Source organism: Pteropus medius, unplaced genomic scaffold (assembly GCF_902729225.1).
Source record: "Pteropus medius unplaced genomic scaffold, Ma_sr-lr_union100, whole genome shotgun sequence".
NCBI lineage: Eukaryota > Metazoa > Chordata > Mammalia > Chiroptera > Pteropodidae > Pteropus > Pteropus medius.
Window position 1 is genome coordinate 23,925,237 of NW_024351730.1, and position 20,563 is coordinate 23,945,799.

Below are 20,563 nucleotides of genomic sequence, written 5' to 3' on the forward strand. Positions count from 1 at the left end.
TTCCATTGGTTGGCTTTCAACTAAATGATAGAGTTATGGCTTATGGATTTTTAAAGCATATGACCAAAAAGATATTTTTATCAAAGTTATTGTATTTGAAGTAAGCTTTCAGAAATATTTCCTTTTTTAAGGTAAATAAAGATTTTTGCAAACGAATCTGATAACTTCACAACAGCTTTGTAGATTTTATGTGCTGTTGAACACTGTTTCACTCTGTGTATAATATATAAGTAAATAAAATATGGTAAGACTTACTCTATACACCAACAGTAAAGAAATAAGTAGAAACTTTCTGTCAAGGAAGAATTTAACAAAATTTTTTTCAAATTTTGTTCCTTTTAAAGTTTTATTTATTTTATAAATTTCAGGACAACACATGCAAATGGGAAAAAATATGCCATTTGCTTTTATTTATTTTCACCAACATTTAAATTGAAGGCTCTTTAGAAATCCAATACAGAAAAAGAAAGATCAGAAGAAATAATACAAGTGTCCATCAGCTAAAATAGTTAAATAGTTTGGTTAAATAGTTTACAATAAATCCAAAAAATGGAACTCTGGGCAGTAAGTATAGAGATTACGTGGATCTCATTTTATTAGCATGGCAATGTGTTTCTAACGCAGGGGGCAAAGTAGCATATGTATAACACACTCATTAATGTAAAATTATTGATGTTTCTCTGCTTTGTAGCCTCCAGTACTTCCTCTCTTAACACTCAAAATCCTTTATTGTTATTCCTTAGTTAATATTTAATGTCCCTGCTAGCCTGTTAAATCCAGGAAAGCAGGAACCCCACCTTTAGCCCCAGCACCTAGATCAGTGCCTGGCACATGATACATGGTCAAAGCGAGTTGCTGAGTGAGTGAGCACCTTAATCTGAGGACATGGGCTTGTTCCGGATGACTCTTGCTTCCTTTCCAAACTGCTGACAAATCATCCATTTATCATCTGCTCTAGAATTTTGCTTAGGATTATCATCAAGCCTGTGGAATTTACCATTTTCTAGTTTATAGTGTTTGTGTTCTTATTCATTTTGGTTCTCAGTTTGCATAGTCTCCTTCATTAGATTGCCAGCTATTCAAGCTAGGGCCTATGTTATGTCTTGTTCATTCTGTAATGCCCAGGAAAATATTTTTCTCAAAGTGGAGGTTTTTTGAATGATTGAATGATTTGGCAAGTATCACCTCCTACCTAAGAGAATAACCAATTGGAGTCACTATAATTTAATAACAATCGCAACTCCCTTACACAGGCCAGGCACTGTGGTTGGAGATATACATCCATTACCTCTTTTATTCATCACAACAATCCTCTGAGGGAAATATTACAAGCCCCATTTTACAGATGAGGCACCTGTGGCTTCAGCAACTCTCATGGACTCACCCCTGGTCACGTAGCTAGTAAGAAAAAGAACCAAGATTGGAGCCAGTATTTTCTAACTCCAAGGTCTATGCTCTTAATTACTTGTGACCATCCACTCCCATTCTTCCAGCAGCTGACAGAGTCTCTCAGGCAAAAACTGGGCACGGATGTATCATGTCCATCTTATTGGCAATTTGGTGCATAAGAAGGAGCCCTGGAAGGAAACTCGCTAAATTAATCTCCCAAAGTTTTCTTGTTTGTGTAGACAGTGACCTTGATGGCTATCAGAAAAGATAATTTTCTGACTCTACTGTCCTTGGCTCCTGGACAGAAGCAGAGAAGAGAAGAAGCCATAAACTTTGATCAGAGGCCTATAAACAGCCTCTTTAAACTGCCACGGTCAGGAAGGCTTTGGAAAATGTCCTCCCCGTCCTGCTTGGCTTTTTAAACTAAGTAAGCTCCACAGAGGGAGGCATTGTTGAGTATTTCCTGACAGATTCTTTTGCAGAATGAGACCCCCACATACAAGTAAAGAGAAGGCAGTAACAGAGGAGAAGATTTGAGGGACTTAAAAGGATAGTGAGGGTGTGGTTGTCTACAGTTCTGCTCCAAGGACAGATGAATAAATATTTGGCTGTCATTACAAGAAGATTCTGGTTGATAAATACTGTCTGGAATTTGCTTGCTGATTTTTTACCCTCACACCGCAGGCCCTGACCACTGAGGTCCACTATACAAATGCAAATTACCTGCATCAGGCTGCTGGTGACTCACCAACTCCCCTTTAAAGCAACACTGGGTTCAAGGCAGTGACTACTCAGGGTAGAAGCCATGGCTCACAGAATCTGTTTCTCCTACTGGCTATCGATCTTCTGGTTGGTGGTAACTGTGGCAGAAGGTAAGGGTTTGGTTTTTATTCTACCATGGGCCCACTAATTAATAAGTTGTGTGAAAAGATAAAATTTGTCTCCATAATTATACATATTTACAAATTGGAAATATTTATGTCAGCTTCCATTAGCCAGTAAGGTTAAAGAGAAAGAGGCCGAATTGTATTATCTGAAGACTTTGGTCTTAGTCTCAGCTCTAGCTCTGTGACTTTAGACACATGTAACCTCTCTGACATGAGTCTCCTCATATGGGAAGTGACAGTATTAATAATCATTATTATGAGAGTCATGAGGACCAAATGAGTTATCATACAAGAAAGCTTAAAACACTATAGAAATGCTATTTATTATTCTAAAGCTAACAATTTTAACCCAGAATTACAACAATGTCTACCACTTTATATCCCCAGCAGCACAGTAATTTGCACACAGCGGGTGTTTAGTCTCTGTTAATTAATTACATCTGTTCAGCTGTGTCTTGGTGCTACTGGGGTGAGTATAGATTTTCTTTTTTAAGATTATATTAGATTCCATTTTTCTACTGTTCCTATTCTTTTTCCTTTTCCCCACTACAAAATTTCCAGAAGGCTTGGGCCTTAAAATTGGTTTATAACCCTCCAGGGAAATTTAAGAAAAGGATAGGGAAGGAGGAGCAAAGGGGAAAGAGAGAGGAAGGAGGTCCTGGGGGACCTGGGTCTGATGTTCTTTTCGCAGTTCCCCTTAGCTCCAGAACTAGATGCGCTTCAGGGAGTCAAACTGGGTCCTTTCGCTCCTTTCACATTTTCCTGGGGGCTTTGCAGGGGGCTAGAGGCTAGTCACCCTCAAGGCTGGTGGAGAGACCACCAGAGCTCACCCTGTCCAATCTCTGCATGACCTCTGGTGATCAGACTAAAGGGAGATAGAGATTACAAATAACCTCTGCCCCAGTACCCAAGAGAAGGCTCCCAAGCATCACCTGCTAAAAACGACATCTAAAAGAGGCACTGTAAAACAGAACTAGCTACCTGACACCTTCTTCCCAGAAAGTGAACCATGCACAGTTCAGGAAACGTTGTAAATGTGTAGCTAAATTAAGTTATAATGAGATTAGAGGTTTATTCGCACCTAAAAGAATGCCAATTAAAATGTGAGATTTTATTTCCAAACTTGGCTCACCCTTCCTCACTGTCCCTCAGACTGGAATCAAAGTCCTTCAGATGTAGCTTCACTCTGCCCAGGCAGCCCTGGTACCAGCTCAGTGCTCACTTACACATACCCTGGCTCTGTCAGACAGGGTCATGTGTGGGTATTCTAGCTCATCCTGTTCTCTCTCCTCTCCCCAGCAGGCTGTGGCTGCTCCCTCCTCCCATTTATTTTAATTCTGCTTCAAATTATGACATTTAAATGTCACTATAGTATTCACAAAGCCTTTCCTAAGACACATAATTTTAAAATTGCAATTTCTCTTTCTCTGACACCTTTGAATTCTTACAGCAATTTGTACATCACCCATGGCACTTAACCGCATTCTGCTCTATCTTACAGATCCATGTATTTGCAGGGTATCCATCCACATTTCTCAAGTGCAGGCCCTGTATCTTTATCATCTCTGCATTTGTCACAGCACCTAACACAGTAACCCGCATGCTGTTGAAACAACCAGACTTATAGCATAGAGTCGAATGAGGCCTGTGTGACACTTCCTGGGTTCCCAATTTTTTACCTGTAAAATTAAAAATTTGATCAAGATAGCCAGTCATTCTGTGAGTCTACAAAATGAATTGAGTGGCACTTAACTGAGTAAATTAAAATAAAATTGAATTGAGTTGTAAGTAAATTAATCACAGGAGTTATATCTCTTTCTGCTTCAACTCTAAAAGCACGTAAGAATTTTTCTAATAGTCCATGTACCATATAAAGGAAAAACTGCATATTTAAACATAAAGTATGAAGCTTACTTCTCTTAAAGTCAGTATAGTTCACTATAAACCAGGTACTGTCTGCCCAAAGAACCACAGCTACAGGTAATTATTTTTTAAAAAAAAAAAAAGGTCTTCTCATCCTCGCTTTTTTTTTTAAAGTACTAGTTGTTAGTATGCCATGATTTTTATGTCTAGACTATAATAAACCCATTTAAAATTGATTTCCAAACTCTAAGCAATATTTTGACTTAACTTTTTAGTACACTCTAATTTTAAATGTAAGTTTCTATTGTGAATTTTCTAGGACTGGAATTAAATACTCACTGAGCTTCACAAAAATCTACAGAGCGGAAAATTCAACATCTGCCTGATGATTCATTCCATTGATCAACCATGCCCTCTAATCCTGGGACTATTCTAGGTGCTGGGGACATAGCAGTGACCAACAGAGTCAATAGGCCCTGTCTTCACGAAGGTCCTATTCTAATAACATCCATACCCTTTAGTCCTATCAATAGGGTACAGATTTTATGTATAAAATGTAACCAGAAGGGCCAAAATGGGGCTCATGCTAAGAGAATCTTTCCATAACATTCAAGATTCATAACAGTAGCTAACACCTACTAAATGCATATCATGTGTCAGGTTTATTTTGAGCACTTTATGTATCTTATTTCACATAATACAACAAGCCAAGGAGATATGTAATATTGTTTTCTCCACTTTACAAATAAGGAAAAGGAGACTTAAAGAACTCGAGGACCCTGTCATTGGTCACATAGTTATTAATGGCAAAGTTCAGAGTGCCCGGATCTGGAGCCTGCGCTTTTAAACACTAGGCTGTTCTGCCCTTCAAAATGGTTTTGATCTGCATTTAAACATTTGAACTATTTTGTTCTGATTATGGTTGCCAAAGAGCTCTCATCTTTGTCAATCAGTGCCTTTGGTGGCATGTCAGATGTTATGTAATGAGAAATATTTGCTTATTAACGATCACGTTATCCCTGAGAGGTGGGAACATGGTAACTTTTGCAATTATAGAAACTGAGATTTCTCCCAATCCATTCAATTCCACTGTAGGCACTATGCTGGGGATGAGGGAATAGTGGTCTATAGGATGGCCAAATAAATATTATAACTCCTGAGTAGTAATCACATGACTGATGAGTATTGTGAAAGTGGACTCACAGGATGCTATGGAAGCATACTGCATGTTGCCTTAACACAGCTTCAGGGTTAAAGCCTCTCTAAGGAAATGAGACGTGAAATCTGCATAGAAGTAAGTCAGGCAAAGAGAGCAGGAAATAGTGTTCTAGGCACTTGGATTCAACTTTTAAAAGCCCATAACCATTGATGACTTTTGCCAAAGTAGCTTCTGTGGAGTAGAAGAGGCAGGGTCAGATTCCAATGGATTAAATAGATGGAGGGAAAAACAGAGTCAAAAGTGCACAGACCTCCCTTTGCAGTGAGAGAAGTAGGAACCAAATAATTCATGGCAGATCACCAGTTTTCTCTCTGAAATATGAAACTAAGTAATCTACTTAGTAAGGTAGAGAGAATTTTGAAGAGAATTCTTCAAATGAATGAAGAATCAGGATTTTGAAGAGGCTTTGAGGAAAGTATCAAAGGTTTGGAAGACAGTGGGAATGGAGCAGAACAACAATAAACAAAAGATTCGTGAGCAGTGTTAACTCAGCCAAAAGTGGAGACCCACCCATTAAGATGTGGGGCCTTAATCTTGTAAGAAGCCTGTGACAGTTTCCCAAATCAATCCCAATGGCTCCCGCATTTTAGAACACTTGTGCTAGCTAACCGGTTATCTAAAATAGTCATCATGTGTCTAGTCAGATGGAAGAATGTGGCTTTATGTGGTCCTGCTCACATTCTTATATTGGTTATCAGGACAAGCTTGAATCTTGATTCTGAGCCTTGGAAATTCCCAGAAGAGAATACTGAACACTATTAGACATCTCAGAGTCAGTTGGAGGATCTGGAGAGTAGCCTCAGGTTTTAATAAATGAGATGAGCACAAGGATTGGTTTGTTTGTAACAGCTGGAGTGCAGCTTACTGTGTAGCAGAGCTCAAGGCCTAGCTAAGCCTGATTTGATGGCAAAATGTCAAGATGGAGATTAAGAGTAAGGCTAGCTTATCCCCTAGCAACTGGATTCTCAGCAGAAAGTTTTCATGTTACAAAGGTTCAGAACTAATATAAATGCGTAAGAGGAAAGAATGAGTAATGTGAGATTTAATCGTCTTCTGTAGTTGGAAATGTCTTAAGCTAGTTTCACCATAGAATTTCAATATTCAGTAGCCTGGATGGGTATGGGAGAAAGGGTCACTATTTTGTTCAAGGAACAGACATCCATTCAAGCTAGCTTTGAAAACAAGTAGAGCTGGAGTGATTATTATAAGGTATCTCTAAGAACCTTAAGTACCACCGGCCCTCAGAGGGACCAGCCTGGAAAGTCAAGAACCACAGCTACTCTCACCATCACTCTGTTACATGGTCGTTGTGCTAACAGCTACCTTCCCTGTTGAAGAGACCTGCCCCATTTTATGGTTTCTATGGAAAGACTGGCTTCTCTGCTTAATCAACATTCAACTGGCCAAAACCTAACTCTCCAGCCCCTGTCCTACACTTCCCACTAACATTCCACACTAACTATGTGTCTCTGTTGAAACTCTCAAGTGAGAATCTGATTGGTCACTGACCAGTTAATGAATGAGTTGAGTGTCTATCAGCAGTCCAATCAGCCATAGCCAAAGGTGTGTAGGACTGACTTTTCCAAGGGTTGTGAGTGAAACAGAATCTCTAAAAGGGGCTATGAACACAGGCAGGCAATATGTATATCCAATATAACCAAGAAACCTGAATTCAGCTGTTCTAATGGTTAGGGGAATCTAGCTCTGTCTAAGTGCTTCAGTACTCTCAACTTCCTGTAGGGGTTTCATTTTTCCCATCCTCCACACTCAGCAGCCCCTTTCAGGCCTATATTGGTAAGTCTCTAAGGAAATAAAGAAATAATACTCTAAAGAAAAGTTTACTTTTTCATAGCTAACTAGATTAGATGATACAGCTAGAGGGAAGACCTTGGCACTTGAGCTTGATCCAAATTTCTTCTCAGAAACTAATTTCATCCTGGTCCTTAGTCCGTGTTCCCCTGCTACATATAGAAGCTCTCTTCCTTCTTGTTTGGGAAATGATTTCACTGCTGGGGCAAGTGAAGCAGACCTTCTGGATTAATGGCCTTTGGGAGCAGTTATTTTTATTTTCTTAACATTAAGTTCTTTTTTTCCACTAATTTAGTTACGATTTATACAAATGCACAAATCTTAAAGGTACACATTAGACACTTTACATATTCATAAATATATGTGTATAAATGTGTGTGTACATATATAAGTATAAATGTATATGTGTATGTGTGTTATGTAGGCATATATATATATATGCGTGTGTGTGTACATCCATATCTATGTTAACAACCACTCAGATCAAGATCTGGAGAGTTTCCTGTTACTTTTTCCATTAAATAACACCCACCCTAACTCTAAGCTATCTTTAACTTTTTTTAACCATAGATTAGTTTAGCTTGTTTTTGAACTTTATACAAATGGAATCTTTTGCTCAACATGACACCTCTGGGCTGCATCCATGTTGTTGTGTTAGTAATCCTTCCTTTTCCTTGCTAAGTAGTATTGTCATATGAATATACACAGTTCTCGGTTCTCCTATTGATGGATATTTGCATTGTTTCCAAGTGTAGGCTAATATGAATAAGGCTGCTATAAACATTCTTGAACTAGCCTTTTGTCGACATATGCACTCATTTCTCTTGAGAAAATTCCCCAGAGTGCAATTGTGGGGTCATAAGGTGTGTCCGTTTCATTTCATTGAGTTCTTCCAAATATGCTTTGAGACTTCTCTATTTCTCTCTTCTAATCTTTCTTCTCTACTACCACCTAAAGCTTCTCCCTTCTGCTTTTGTTATTAGGCCTGCTTCCCGACTGCCGTTTTTCTCCTCACAGGACAAGAAGAAGCAGTCACCCCTCCCAGAAGCTCGCAAGATAATGTAGACCCCACGGACTGCCAGATCTTTACACTCACCCCTCCACCTGTCACAAGAAGCCCTGTGACAAGGATCCAGCCCATCACAAGGAACCCAATGACAAGGATCCAACCTATCACAAGAACACCAAAGTGTCCTTTCCATTTTTTTCTACCACGAAGGCCCGGAGTCCACATTAGGTTTCCAAACAGAGCTTTCCTCCCTCTGAAGTGCAACCATCGTGTTCAGTTCTATCCATTTTTTTGGCCACACAGTCGCCTTACTCCTCATTATAACTATTTCGCCAGAAGAAGATTCTGGACAGGAAGCTCATCTGAGGAAAGCAGAAAGAAGAGATAAGCCCCAAACATGATGAAGCAAAAGAAGCCAATGTCTCACAAAAGACTATGAGATTTTTGTTTTCTTTTTCCAAATTAAAACTATTGGATTTAAAGATTAAGTATCTTAAACGCCACTGACTAGATATCATTCTCCTTGTCAACAGTGAAGATATTGGTTTATAGTTTATTCATGTTTACAAAATAGGAGCAGTAACATTATTCTTATTTCCAACTTTCTATGATCACAGGATATCTATGCATTTAAAATCCTAATTTGGATAATTCCAATAATTCCTATCCATTCTGAGATGACAGAAGAATCACTCTTTTAAATTAGGGTAAAAAACATTTAAAAAAATTGAGATTGTTTTAAACAAAATGAAGACATTAATGACACCCTTTTGTACTCACTGGAAACCTTACAGAGCAAGGTGCATTTACAAAGTGAACTTTAAAAAAGATTATAGAAAACAGAAAGCTTTATTTTAATCTCTGACAGGGATGTATATAGTGGTTATTTATTCATTGACTATTATGTATTAATTGAGATATAATTGACATAACATTATATTAGTTTCAGGTGTACAACTTAATGATTCAATATTTGTATTTACTGCAAAATGATCACCACAATGAGTCCAGTTAACAGCCATCCCCAAACATAGTTGCAAAAATTTTTTTCTTGAGATAATGTTCAAGATCCACTCAGTTTTCCAACAACAAGAAATTATAAAGATGAAAACAAAACAAAGTTATGAGGAGTCTGACTATAGATAATACTTTAAGGCTATCATAAACTAAATTACCTATTCCCTCTCAAAAAAAATGTTCTATCTGTAAAAAATAAATGTACTTTAATGTTAACTTTTTAAACAACCAGTGCAAATTAGCTTGATAAGTATCTCACTGTTTCATCATATAGATACTAACTTAAATGATGCACTTCCCCTAAAACTTTTACCATGGGTCTAGGCTCAAAAGTCTGATTAAGTTTACATGGATGTTCTCATAACTCTAGAATTCCACAGACATAAGTTCATACAACTATAGGAACCTTGTATTCCGAAAGTGCAATATAAATAACATGTCCCCCAGATTGCACTGATGGTTGTTTCTGTAGCCATTCTGTAAAAGACTGCTCTGTTTGTGCCGCTCATCTTGCCTGTAACATAGGAATTTTGGTTTTGCATATTTGGTCAGTGTCTTACATCTGTTCCTCCCAAGAACTATGTACAAAAGAGAGAGAGAGAAAGAGAGAGAGAGAACGAAGAAAGAAAGAAAGAAAGAAAAAGGAAGGAAGGAAAGAAGGAAGGAAAAGAAGGAAGAGAAGGGAAGAGGGAGGAGGGAGGGGGAGGGAGGGGAGGGGAGGGAAGGAAGATGTGAAAATGCTGGGAATGTTGCCTGGGAAATGGAGAGAGATTGCTGTCCATGCTAACTGTATTAAAAGATAAAAAGAAAAAAAGAAAAAACTATTTCCTTTACTCACTTGATAGCAAATTTTTGTATAAGAACAGATATTTGCTTCAAACTGGCAAGTGTAAATAAAACCTATATTTGGAAGCCTCATTAAGAAACTATATTTTGTAATAAACTTGCCCTCTTTTTAACTCTCTTTTTGGTTAGTGGGGCAAAAGCAGAAAGGGCCAACTTTGGGCAAACTTGAAGACAGAAAAAGGTTTGGATGCGACTCTCTCCTCCCTTTCAGGGCCCGTCCTCTATCATGGTGCGCTCACCGTGGCTCGCCACTCACTTGGGTACTCCGCTCACCGCTCACAAGGCCTCCAACTTCTCCAAACCAACCTGGCTTTGACTGGACTTTCTCTTTCCAAACATTAAAATTTTTGCAATCCAAAACTTAACTGACCTGAAATCTAATCCCTAAAGGCCTTGCTCCATGATGTTAAACCTCAGAAAAACTAAGAGAAACTGAAGACGGATTAACAGTTTCAATGAGTTAGTCATTGCATCTATTATTGAAAGCGAGCTAGTCCTGTAGTGTTTCATAGTGAGGGCCTTTTTCAAAATAATTCCAGATAAAACTGCATCATTCCTTACCTTTGAACATGTATAGAATTACCTGTATAAAAAATGCAGCCCACACCTGCAAGTAAAAGCATATGCTTCTGTAACTTTTCTAAAAAAATTACATTCTTATGGTTAATAAAATTTTCTCTTAAAATAGTGTAGTGATGCCTAGAAAGTTTATATACTTGGGGATAGTCTTCAGTCACTAATGCCTCAAAGTGAGTGAGTTTATCAAATGAGTTCCTCTTAGCATATAGGTGGAATTAGCTGTTTTTGAACCAATGGGAGTTTTTGGAAGAGTGTGATAAATTCATCTTTTGCTTTGCGGCAGAAATAGCCTATGCAAGTCTCAAGTTCTAATTATGCTAATCAGATTCAGGCATAACCTAAATCTAATCATCAGACAAACCCAAACTGAGGAACATTTACAAGACAACTGAGTAATTTTGAGGGTTTCGGCCCTGTAATCCTCAAAAATGTAAATGTCGTGGTAGACAAAGTTTAAAGAAGATTAAAGAGACATGATAGCTAGACGTAACATATAATCCCTGAGGTGGGAAGGAAAAGAAGATATTGCCGCAAAGAATATTATTGGGACGACTGGTAAATTTTTAATGTGGACCATGTTTTAGGTGATAGTATTTTATCAGTGTAAAATTTTGTGAATTTCATAATTAGGTAAGAGACAATCCTTATAATAAAACTCTGAAGTATTTTAGGGTAAAGTAGTATGATTTCTGCAACCAAATCTCAAATTATGGAAAAAGTGTGTGTGAGAGAAAGAGAGAGAAGGAAGGATGGAAAGGAGGGAGAGTAATAAAGTAAACACAGCAACATGTTTTTACAACTGATGAATTTCAATGAAGGATACATGGGAGTACAATTCTTTGTACAATTCTTGCAACTCTTCTGTAGTTTGAAATTATTTCAAAATGAAAGTAAAAGACATTGCTGAAAGCGACACAGAGGAGTTAGTTAACACTATGGGGTAATCATTCTGCAATTTATAAATGTATCAAATCAATACATTGTAAACCTTTAACTTACACATGTTATATGCCACTTATATCTCAAAAATCTGGGGGGAAAGTTGTAGTTCATTGAAATATCACCTTACAACAGCAAGCAGACTGAATATTTTTTGGTATGTATCAGTAAGTATTTGTATTTTCCAACTAGTGCAAATTTAAACCAAAATTTTTAAACAGCCTTAAATATAACTGTATACTTCATACAGGTGACTAGCCAAAAAAAAAAAAAAACCACACACAAAACGAGATAAACATACATTCCAAACAGAAAATATCTCTCACAATTTCAAAATTAGAAATTTATGATAAGCATGAATTGAACAGTAGCAGTTTAATGATTTGTTTATAAGGGACCGTAGCAAATAAACTATTACATCTCAAACATCTTGACACAGATGTACTGGTCCTTATAGGGGCTGCATGACCTGGCCTCCCTACCCCATTCCCAGCCTCTTCCTCTCTGACCCCGCCTCACACTCCTCTCTTCCTTTCTCTCTCTACTTCAAGCACACTACCCTCACTGTTCCTCAAACTAAGCACACTGGCTCCTCAGGGCTGGTGCCCCTGCTGTCCCTCTGTCTACAATGCCCTTGCCCCAGATGTCCACAGTATCCACATGGGTCCATCCCTCACTTCTTTCAGCACATTCATAAAATGCCACCTCTCAGGTCCCTGACCACCTTATCCAAATGTACAGGCACAGACCCACTTCCTTTCTATTCCCACCTTTATTTTTTTCCCTAGCATGAATCACATTCAATCATTCCATATGTATTCTTAGTTACCTTTATTATTTGTTTTTCATATAAGACACTAAGTTCCTTAAAGGCAGAGAATTGTGTTCACTGTGTTCACTCCTTTATCTCCAGGACTTAAAATCATGCCTGTATATAGTAGGGAGCCAAAAACTATTGGTTAAATAAATGAACTTTTAAACCACCTGATATTTAACCCTATTTGCTTTCAAATCAGTTCCCACATATCAGGGGAAGTCTCAGGATTTTTAAATCTTCTCCAGAAAAAAAGAACTTTTATTGAGGTGAGAAAGGTAAGGTACACATATCCCTCTCAAGTAAAACAATTACTGGCCACTGGAGCATGTGTTCAACCTTCTTTCAGAAAGTCTAACATGATTTTTTTCTCTGTTTTACTGCAGATAAAATTTCTTTTAGTACTTTGTTGGAGGATAGATCAGAATGATAACCAGAGATAGAGAATCCTTCAATTTAATTGGTTATTGAATTTTGTAATTTTTTCAGGCTTTATTATTAGAATCTATCATCCTTTTTTAAAAAACAAAACAAAACAAAAACTGAGTCTAATCCTTTTTGTAAAGTCCCTTCTCCAAGGCCAGGCCAAGACACATAGGTCTTTTGGGAAGGCTAACTATCTGAGATGCCTTTTCAAACTGTTATTCTTCAAACAGTGTTCAACAGGCAAGAAGAAACGGACTTTCTGAGGACAAAATTTATATACATCTTGGCTTATATTCTAAACAAGGCATTTCCTACATGTTCTGCACACAATGGACATTTTAACATCTTTGGAAATACCTTTCACGATTTTCCTTCACCTGGAGAGTTAGATGCTTACCCTCATCCAAGATAGCAGAAGATTTCATACAGAAATAAATTTGTATTCGAAATGTATTTTAAATTTCTTCTGTTTCCATACTGGCAAAGTATTTCTTCTTTTCTGTAATCTCTTTTTCAGTTCTCTTTGGTGATTTTTTTTTTCTCAAATCAACGCGTTAAGAGTTATAGTAAACGCTTAATTTTAGGCACAAAAGTGATTATTTTCCCTAACTGACGTGAACAACAGGCCCTGCACTTTTTCAAATTCAGAATTTCAGTGGACTGACTGCTAACTTGACACACGTACTAGCTGACTGACATCAAGGCCAGAAACATGTGTGGGCTGCACCATGCAAACTCCCTACGCTGCATTTCTATATAATCAAGAAAGCCAGGGCCAGTGTGGACTAATTTTCAAATTTCCAGTCATCATGAGCATCAACTCACTTTTTAGGCTTATACAGAAATCACACTTGATAAACATATTTCCAGTTAATTCCAAAGATCCTCAGAGCCCTTTTAGGACTGGCACTTGGGAAGTGGCCTGATTGGCCTTTCTACTGCCCTGATTTTGCCCACATTTCATCGTTGTGAGGCAAATTTACTTTGATAATTCTCCGACTTCTTTATTTTTCAGGACTTTCAGCAAAGTCCATAGCTCCTCCCCATTATCCTCATCCTCCCACCAGCCTAGTCCTCCTCCAACCTGGTTTGCCTTGCTGACCTGAGTCACCAGCTACCTGCTGACATTAGGGGAGCCCTGACACAAGACGGAGGCCATATGCATTTGGTTTCTTCTGTTCCCACTACGCTTCATACACTACTTTGAGACTAGACTATCAGAGTATTTAACTATCAATGTTCATTAGGGTGCACATCTCCACTGGTGGTACCATCTGATGGACCAGCTACGGTTTGAGGTACCAGCTTTTCTTTGCCACCTCTGTGATTCTAATAAATTAAGCACTCCTTGAACACTGGGCCCTTAAAAATGAAAAAGCAGGCCATGTATTGCATGGACAAAGGGAACAGGCGATACCTCTCAGGTAAAATTCATCACAGGATTTTAGCATTTTTCCCTTTGGGAAGGATATGGGTTACAGTGAATGTGACTTTACTGCCACCTACTGGATGACAGCTTGGTAGCACTGGGCTATCCTTGGCAGAGCCAAAGGATATAAGGCCAACTGTAGCACCCCTAAATTCATATGCTTCATCCCTCTCTCCACGGAGGGGGAAGTGCTTATCTCTCATTCACTTATTTCCTTCCAAGACCCAACAGAAGAAAAGGGACCTGACCACCTTACTTAAGAAGAAAAGTGTAATTAAAACTATAGTCTTCTGGTTAGGCTGCATTTCCCGGTAAAAAACAATTATTTTTTATCTCAATATATTTTGAACTAAACTATATTATCAGAATCTGGTATTTGTCTTTGTTTCCATCCAGCATGTAGGAAACACATTTACAGAGGAAAATCTCCAATAGTCAAGCTAAAAACTGCTTTTCAAATGATATTTAATGTCTATTCACAGATCCAGCCTTATATAGTAGCACAACTAAGATAAAGAAGCCAATAAGGAGAGAATCACACAAGAAAACACATCTTCCATGCCACCATTTCAACAGAGAGTCAGCTATTCTAACCAAACAAGAGATTCTCAATCAGGAGAACCAGGTTTTAAGCCTGAGTCTGTCACAGCGTTTACCAGGTAGTCTTTACAAGACATGTTACTTTATGACCAGGCTGCTTGTATCACTGACTGTACAAGAAAATTAACTTGCCATCTCTATAGCTAAAGTTTCCAAAAAAGAATTAACAGATTATTTCAAACATTTGTTAAATACCATACTGTGTTATATATATTGTTTATAGTCTCATAATCAAACAAATGCAAATAAAAACCATCTATGGAGCTCAATATCATATAATATTTATTAATTTTAAAACATACATACACACAGCAAGCCCACTTCCCCCTACCAGTATTACATACACATATTTATTGTTAGTATGTGGCTTAATCATAACCTTGTAAGGAGAGACTTAGCTACCTTAAATTGAAAAAAAAAAAGATTATTTTAGTTCAGTACCTATAGCCTCAATTTGCAAAATCTTTTTTCAAGTAGTTCTGCTGAGGTTCTAACCAGATGTGACCCTCAAGTCTCAACTTGGACTTATAATGAACAATTTTTAGTATCTTAATCTAAAATTCACAAAATGTTTTAAAAGATACCAAAAGCAAATATAGAAATGAGAAGGTAACCCATCCTAGACCCTCAGACATTAAGGTGATATTTTCACACTGATCTTTAAATAAAAATAACATTGAAGTACCTGGGCAGCCATTTGATTTCTAAGTATTGTCTGTTTTCTATGTTGTAGTGTCCATTGGCAACATTTTTCAAAGTAAAAATAAAATAATATTTTAATGTGAAGCCTATTAATGTCTATACACTAATTTTGTTCAGCACATTAGCCATATCAATCTAGTCCAACATCTGCTCAGAGGTTAAAGACAGAGCTTCAAAATCAAGATCAAATTTTAATTGAACCACCTTCTACATTGCAGCCCCTTATTTTGCTTCCTCCTGAACGTCCTACTCTTTTGAGGCCCAAGTATCTATGGTCAGAATTCCAATATTAAGCTCCACAGAGTAAGTAATAGAGAAAAGTGCTAGTTAAAGGCTCAGTCTAAGTTCTAGTCAATGCCTTTTTGGAAAAAAAAAAAATCATTAATTGGTTAATGCAAAAAAAAAAATTCTAGTCTCCTTAACAACCATTCTCTAAAATGATAACTGCAGAGCATGACTGAAAACCCAGAAACCAAACCACTAGAGCCAAATTGGTTTAACTCTCCCACCTAAAAGTTGTGGACCAGTACATTATAAAAGATGCGTGCAGTACAGGTAAATAATTTTGCAACTTGGTTAAAAGCTGTTGGGAAGGCTTAAGTATTTGAGGAAACAAGAAGACAGGAACATCTCTGGGTTCTGTCTAATATCTCTGGAATATTAGATAGATAATCTGTCTAACATCACCTTCAAACTATCAGTGGATAGGAGTGAAGTCTGTAACAGTGGACATTCCCTCCCAAAGTCTCCTCACCAGAGGAGTTCGATAGCAATTGGCTCAGAGAAGAGTAATCAGTCTTAGTCAGTTGGTAACACTGCTTCCCATCTCTTAATTTTGTATGTATACCTCTCTTGTCAATGAGAAGTGCAGTATCCAACTCCGGGGTATACCTAAGAAATTATCTTTTACCACCCTTGTTCCAATTGCATTCCTGTACACAGGAACATTAGCACCAGAATCTTATGATGCAGAGGACTGGCTATCGAGTGCCAGCTGTACTAAGTCATTAGAAATAAAAAGTTTCTTTCTGAAATTTGCATTAGTGTGGTTCTCAGAAGATCGGCACAGAGGCAGATTTTCATACACTGATCAAATACCTACAATAATCACAGAAACCAAAGAAATACGTCTATCCAGAGATAGCAGTTACATATCTCCTTAAAGCCTATAAACAAGCAAGAATTTTAAATGTGTTTTTATAGTTAGGTTAGGGGAAAGGAAACATTTTTCTCTTACTGATCCTAGTTTTTTCATTTTCTTCAACTGATCCTAGTTTTTAGCATCCACCTCCACCAAACACACTCCTAAATAAATGTACACATTTATACAGACAACACACAATGTTCAATACATAACATGACCTTTTATAATGTTTCTCTCTTCCTCTTTTTACTCACTTCTAATCTTAGGTAACTTTAAATGCACAATCTATTAGTAGTAAATATACACACATGTAACAAGAACCAAATCATTATTCTTTCATTGAGTATATCTTGAAATAGCATCAGTGGACTTGAAAGGTGATGGGATAACAGTTGGGAGGAGCATTTGTTCAATCTTCCTTTGAAATACTTGAAAGTCTTTGTCTTTCCTTCTGCTAGACCTTTCTCAGAAAATGCAGGCAGTTCAGAAGTAAATGATCAAAACAACGAATATCTCTTCTTAGGACATCAGCAGTTTTGTTGCAAGACGATGTCATCTCAAGCTAGAACAGCATCTGAAAGTACAGGGGGATATGTGCCACCAACTATTTTGCATAAAATCTTTCTAGAACTTGATTGCTATCTCACTTACTTTCTCACATTGCATATACAGATATATAATATATTTCCCATGAAAGGTTACACAGCTTTAAGTATGAGACATCAGACCTACCCAATTCAGAACCAAAATGATATTCAGTGCTGGTGTTCCATTCGAGGTAAGTCAGCCTCCGAATCATCTGACAAGGGAGATCCTGGTACCTATAAATAAATAAACGAGCATTATAAGTTCTTGATAATTATAAAAGTCCCACTTTCCAAAAATCTCAATTCTTGTTCAAATATCAGAAGTTTAAAATTAACTATTCATAGCTCAAGTTGCTTATACAGAAGAAGATGAAATAAGGGAATATTATTCTTTGACCTCTTTGTTTATACATATGTGAAAAGACACTTATGGTGTTCCAGGAGAGTCGAAACCACTACAACCGCTCTCTCCTACTCATTACCGAACAAACAAACAAAAACCTTTAGGGAAAAATACAAAAAAAAAAAGAACTGAGGATTAAGAAATGGAGTCAAAACTTGGAGACACAACCCTTTATATAGAGGTTATTTTTTCAATCCTGTAGGTTTGCCCAAAAGTCTATCCTAGTCTCAAAGTGGTGAGGAAGTACAGGAGGCTAAGAGTCTGAAAGAAAACCCATCTTTATAGCCAGAGAAACCAGGAAAAGGGGTCCCTGTAGGCCAAAAAGTATGGAGGGAATTCTGGAAGGAAGAGAACTAGAGAAGGGGATCCTCTAATTCTCTGTATAAACCCACAGAAGTCTCCGTCCACCTCCTGAGGTATGCATTCATGGATAGCTCCAAACCAGTATAGCAAAGGCTTAGCCAACTGCACTGAGATTTGAATCACTTGCACAAATCTCCAAGTAACTCCTGAACTACATAAGTGTAGGACAGACGCAAACTAGGTAACAAAGACTTAGAGAACTGAGATTTACATCACCTGTCACAAAAGCTAAGGCAGAATTTACAGTGTGAACCAAACTTGGGTGACTTCCTGCTAAAACAAAAATTTCAACATTCTCCAGAGTACTACAACAAGACCCAGAGGCTATACAATATAACATCACAATGTCCTAGATATAATCCAAAATTACCAGACATAAAAACATCCAGGAAAGTGTGATCAATTTTCAAAGGAAAAGGCAATCAACAGATATCAGTCCTGAGATGGCCCAGATGTTGGGACTTTATATACATAGTTACACACTTACACACACACACACACACAGTTTAAAGTAGCCATTATAACCATGTGACATGAGGTAAAGGAAAACATATTTGAAATGAAGGGACAGGAATTCTTAGTAGAGAAGTAGAAATTCTAAAAAAGAACCGAGTAGATATTTTTAAAAATACCGTATCTGCAATTTTAAAACCTCACTGGATGGGCTTAATAGCAGAATGGAATTGACAAAGTAAAGAGTCAAAAAAGTTTAAGACAGATCAATAGAAAAGTCCCAGTCTTGGGGTGGTTCCATAGTGTAGTGGAAGTCCTGGGTTTGCCCCCCGGGTGGAGCCACAGACCATACCCCAGGTGTACCAGATCTCCCAAGTGTGCCGGGAGCACCAGGTCCTGGGTGCACACTGTGAGCATGTAGGAGGAGATGCCCCACCTTCAGAGATCCAGTTCTTAAGGGGAGATGGCAACAACCGTAGGTCAGGGGTGGAAGTGGGGTGCAGGGGTAGAATTAAGAAGGGAGAATAAAAAAGAAAATACCCAATCTTAAGGATAGAGAGAAAAAAGATTGAAGAGCATGGACAAAGTCTCAAGAACTTGTGAGAAAATGCCAAAAGGTCTAACACATATGTCACTAGAATCTCAGAAGGAGAAAAGGTTGTGGCAGAAAAAAAGTTTGAAGAAATAATGACCAAAAAAACTTCCCCAATTTGGTAAAAGAGATAAATTTACAGATTCAAGAAGCTCAAGAAACACCCTCCCCTCAAAAGAAACTATGCCTAGAGACATATCATATTCAAACTACTGAACATAAAAGATAAAGATTAAATCTTGAAAACAGTTAGAGAAAAATGAAACATTACATTACATACAGGGGAATAACAATTCAAATACCTGAGAATTTCCCCCCAGAAATCATAGAGATCAGAAGACAGAGAAATAACATCTTTATAGTCCTGGGAGGAAAACTTTTTAAGAACAACCTACCAACTCAAATTTTATACCCAGTGACAATATATTTCAGGAATGAAGGCAAAATCAAGTCATTCTCAAATGAAGGAAAATTGAAAGAGTTTGTCACCGTCAGACCTGCTCTGCAAGAAATGCTAAAGGAAGTTTTTCAGGCTGAAGGAAAATAATGCCAGAAAATAAAACTGTAATCTTTAAGATAGAACAATAGAAATTGCCATAATATAGTGGCGTTTTCAATGTATGTAAATAAAATACATATGATAACTCTATAAGTTCAGGTTAGGGGAAAGGGAAGTATGTTTGCGAGGTTTCTATATTTTATAAGTGGCATAATATTTATCTAAGTAGACTGTGAAAGATTAGTTATATACACTGTAACCCTGAGAGTACTCACTTAAAGAATAATACAAAGAGATTTCTTTCAAAAGCCAACACTAAAAATATTTAAATACAAAAGAAGACTGGGAAGGGAAAACGGAGGAACAAATAATAAAAAGGCAGAGCTAGATCTAAACATATCAATAATCTTATTAAATATTCATGGCCTAAATATTTAGAAGAAGGCAGAATTCTAAAGATATTCCCCTAAGATTCTTAACCCTTGTTAGTCAACCAAACTAATTTAGCTACTGCTGTGAAGGACCTTTGCACATGGAATTAATGCTACTAATCAGCTAACCCTAAAATAGAGAGATTATCCTGGTGGGCCCAATGTCATCACATGCACCCTTAAAAGCAGAAGAATGAGACAGAGAGACGAGGCAGAAGGGGAGGTAAGAGAAAGTCAAAGGGTAAAAAGGATGTAGCCGCTGTTGCTGGCTTTGAAGATGCTGGAGCTAAGCTATAAGCCAAGGAGCACAAGTGGCCTCTAGAAGCTGAAAACAGTCCCTGCATGTCAGCCAGAAAGCAATCTGTGTCTCACGACCATACAGAACTATATTCTACCAACAACCTGAATGAGCCCGGAAACAGATTTTCCCCTAGAGCCTCCAGAAAGAAATGCAGCCCTGCTGAAATCTTGATTTTGGCCTGTGAGACTCTTAAGGAAAGAATCAGCTGTGTCCAGGCTCCTGACCCATGGAAACTGAAATCATGAATGGGTATTGTTTTTAA

The 20,563-nt window shown here is 37.7% G+C and overlaps 2 protein-coding genes across 4 annotated transcripts in view; one reads left to right on the top strand and one right to left on the bottom strand.

Moving 5' to 3' along the window:
* Positions 1–2,006: 2,006 nt before the first annotated feature.
* Positions 2,007–9,821, top strand: ODAPH (odontogenesis associated phosphoprotein). The gene is made up of 2 exons (XM_039845470.1): positions 2,007–2,261; positions 8,185–9,821. The coding sequence occupies exons 1-2, from the start codon at positions 2,195–2,197 to the stop codon at positions 8,562–8,564; spliced, it is 447 nt and encodes a 148-aa protein (XP_039701404.1). The 5' UTR covers positions 2,007–2,194; the 3' UTR covers positions 8,565–9,821.
* A 5,262-nt stretch (positions 9,822–15,083) lies between these two features.
* CDKL2 (cyclin dependent kinase like 2) overlaps positions 15,084–20,563 on the bottom strand; it is a 30,489-nt gene continuing 25,009 nt past the window's right edge. For 2 of the 3 annotated variants that reach the window (XM_039845467.1, XM_039845468.1), the window contains 2 exons: positions 17,405–17,493; positions 15,084–17,246 (listed from right to left, as the gene is read on the bottom strand). In XM_039845467.1, coding sequence (XP_039701401.1) covers positions 17,428–17,493 — 66 coding nt within the window. In that variant the 3' untranslated portion in view covers positions 15,084–17,246; positions 17,405–17,427. Of the gene's footprint in view, positions 17,247–17,404; positions 17,494–20,402; positions 20,535–20,563 lie in introns of all 3 variants that reach the window. The other variant, XM_039845469.1, reaches the window with a different exon arrangement.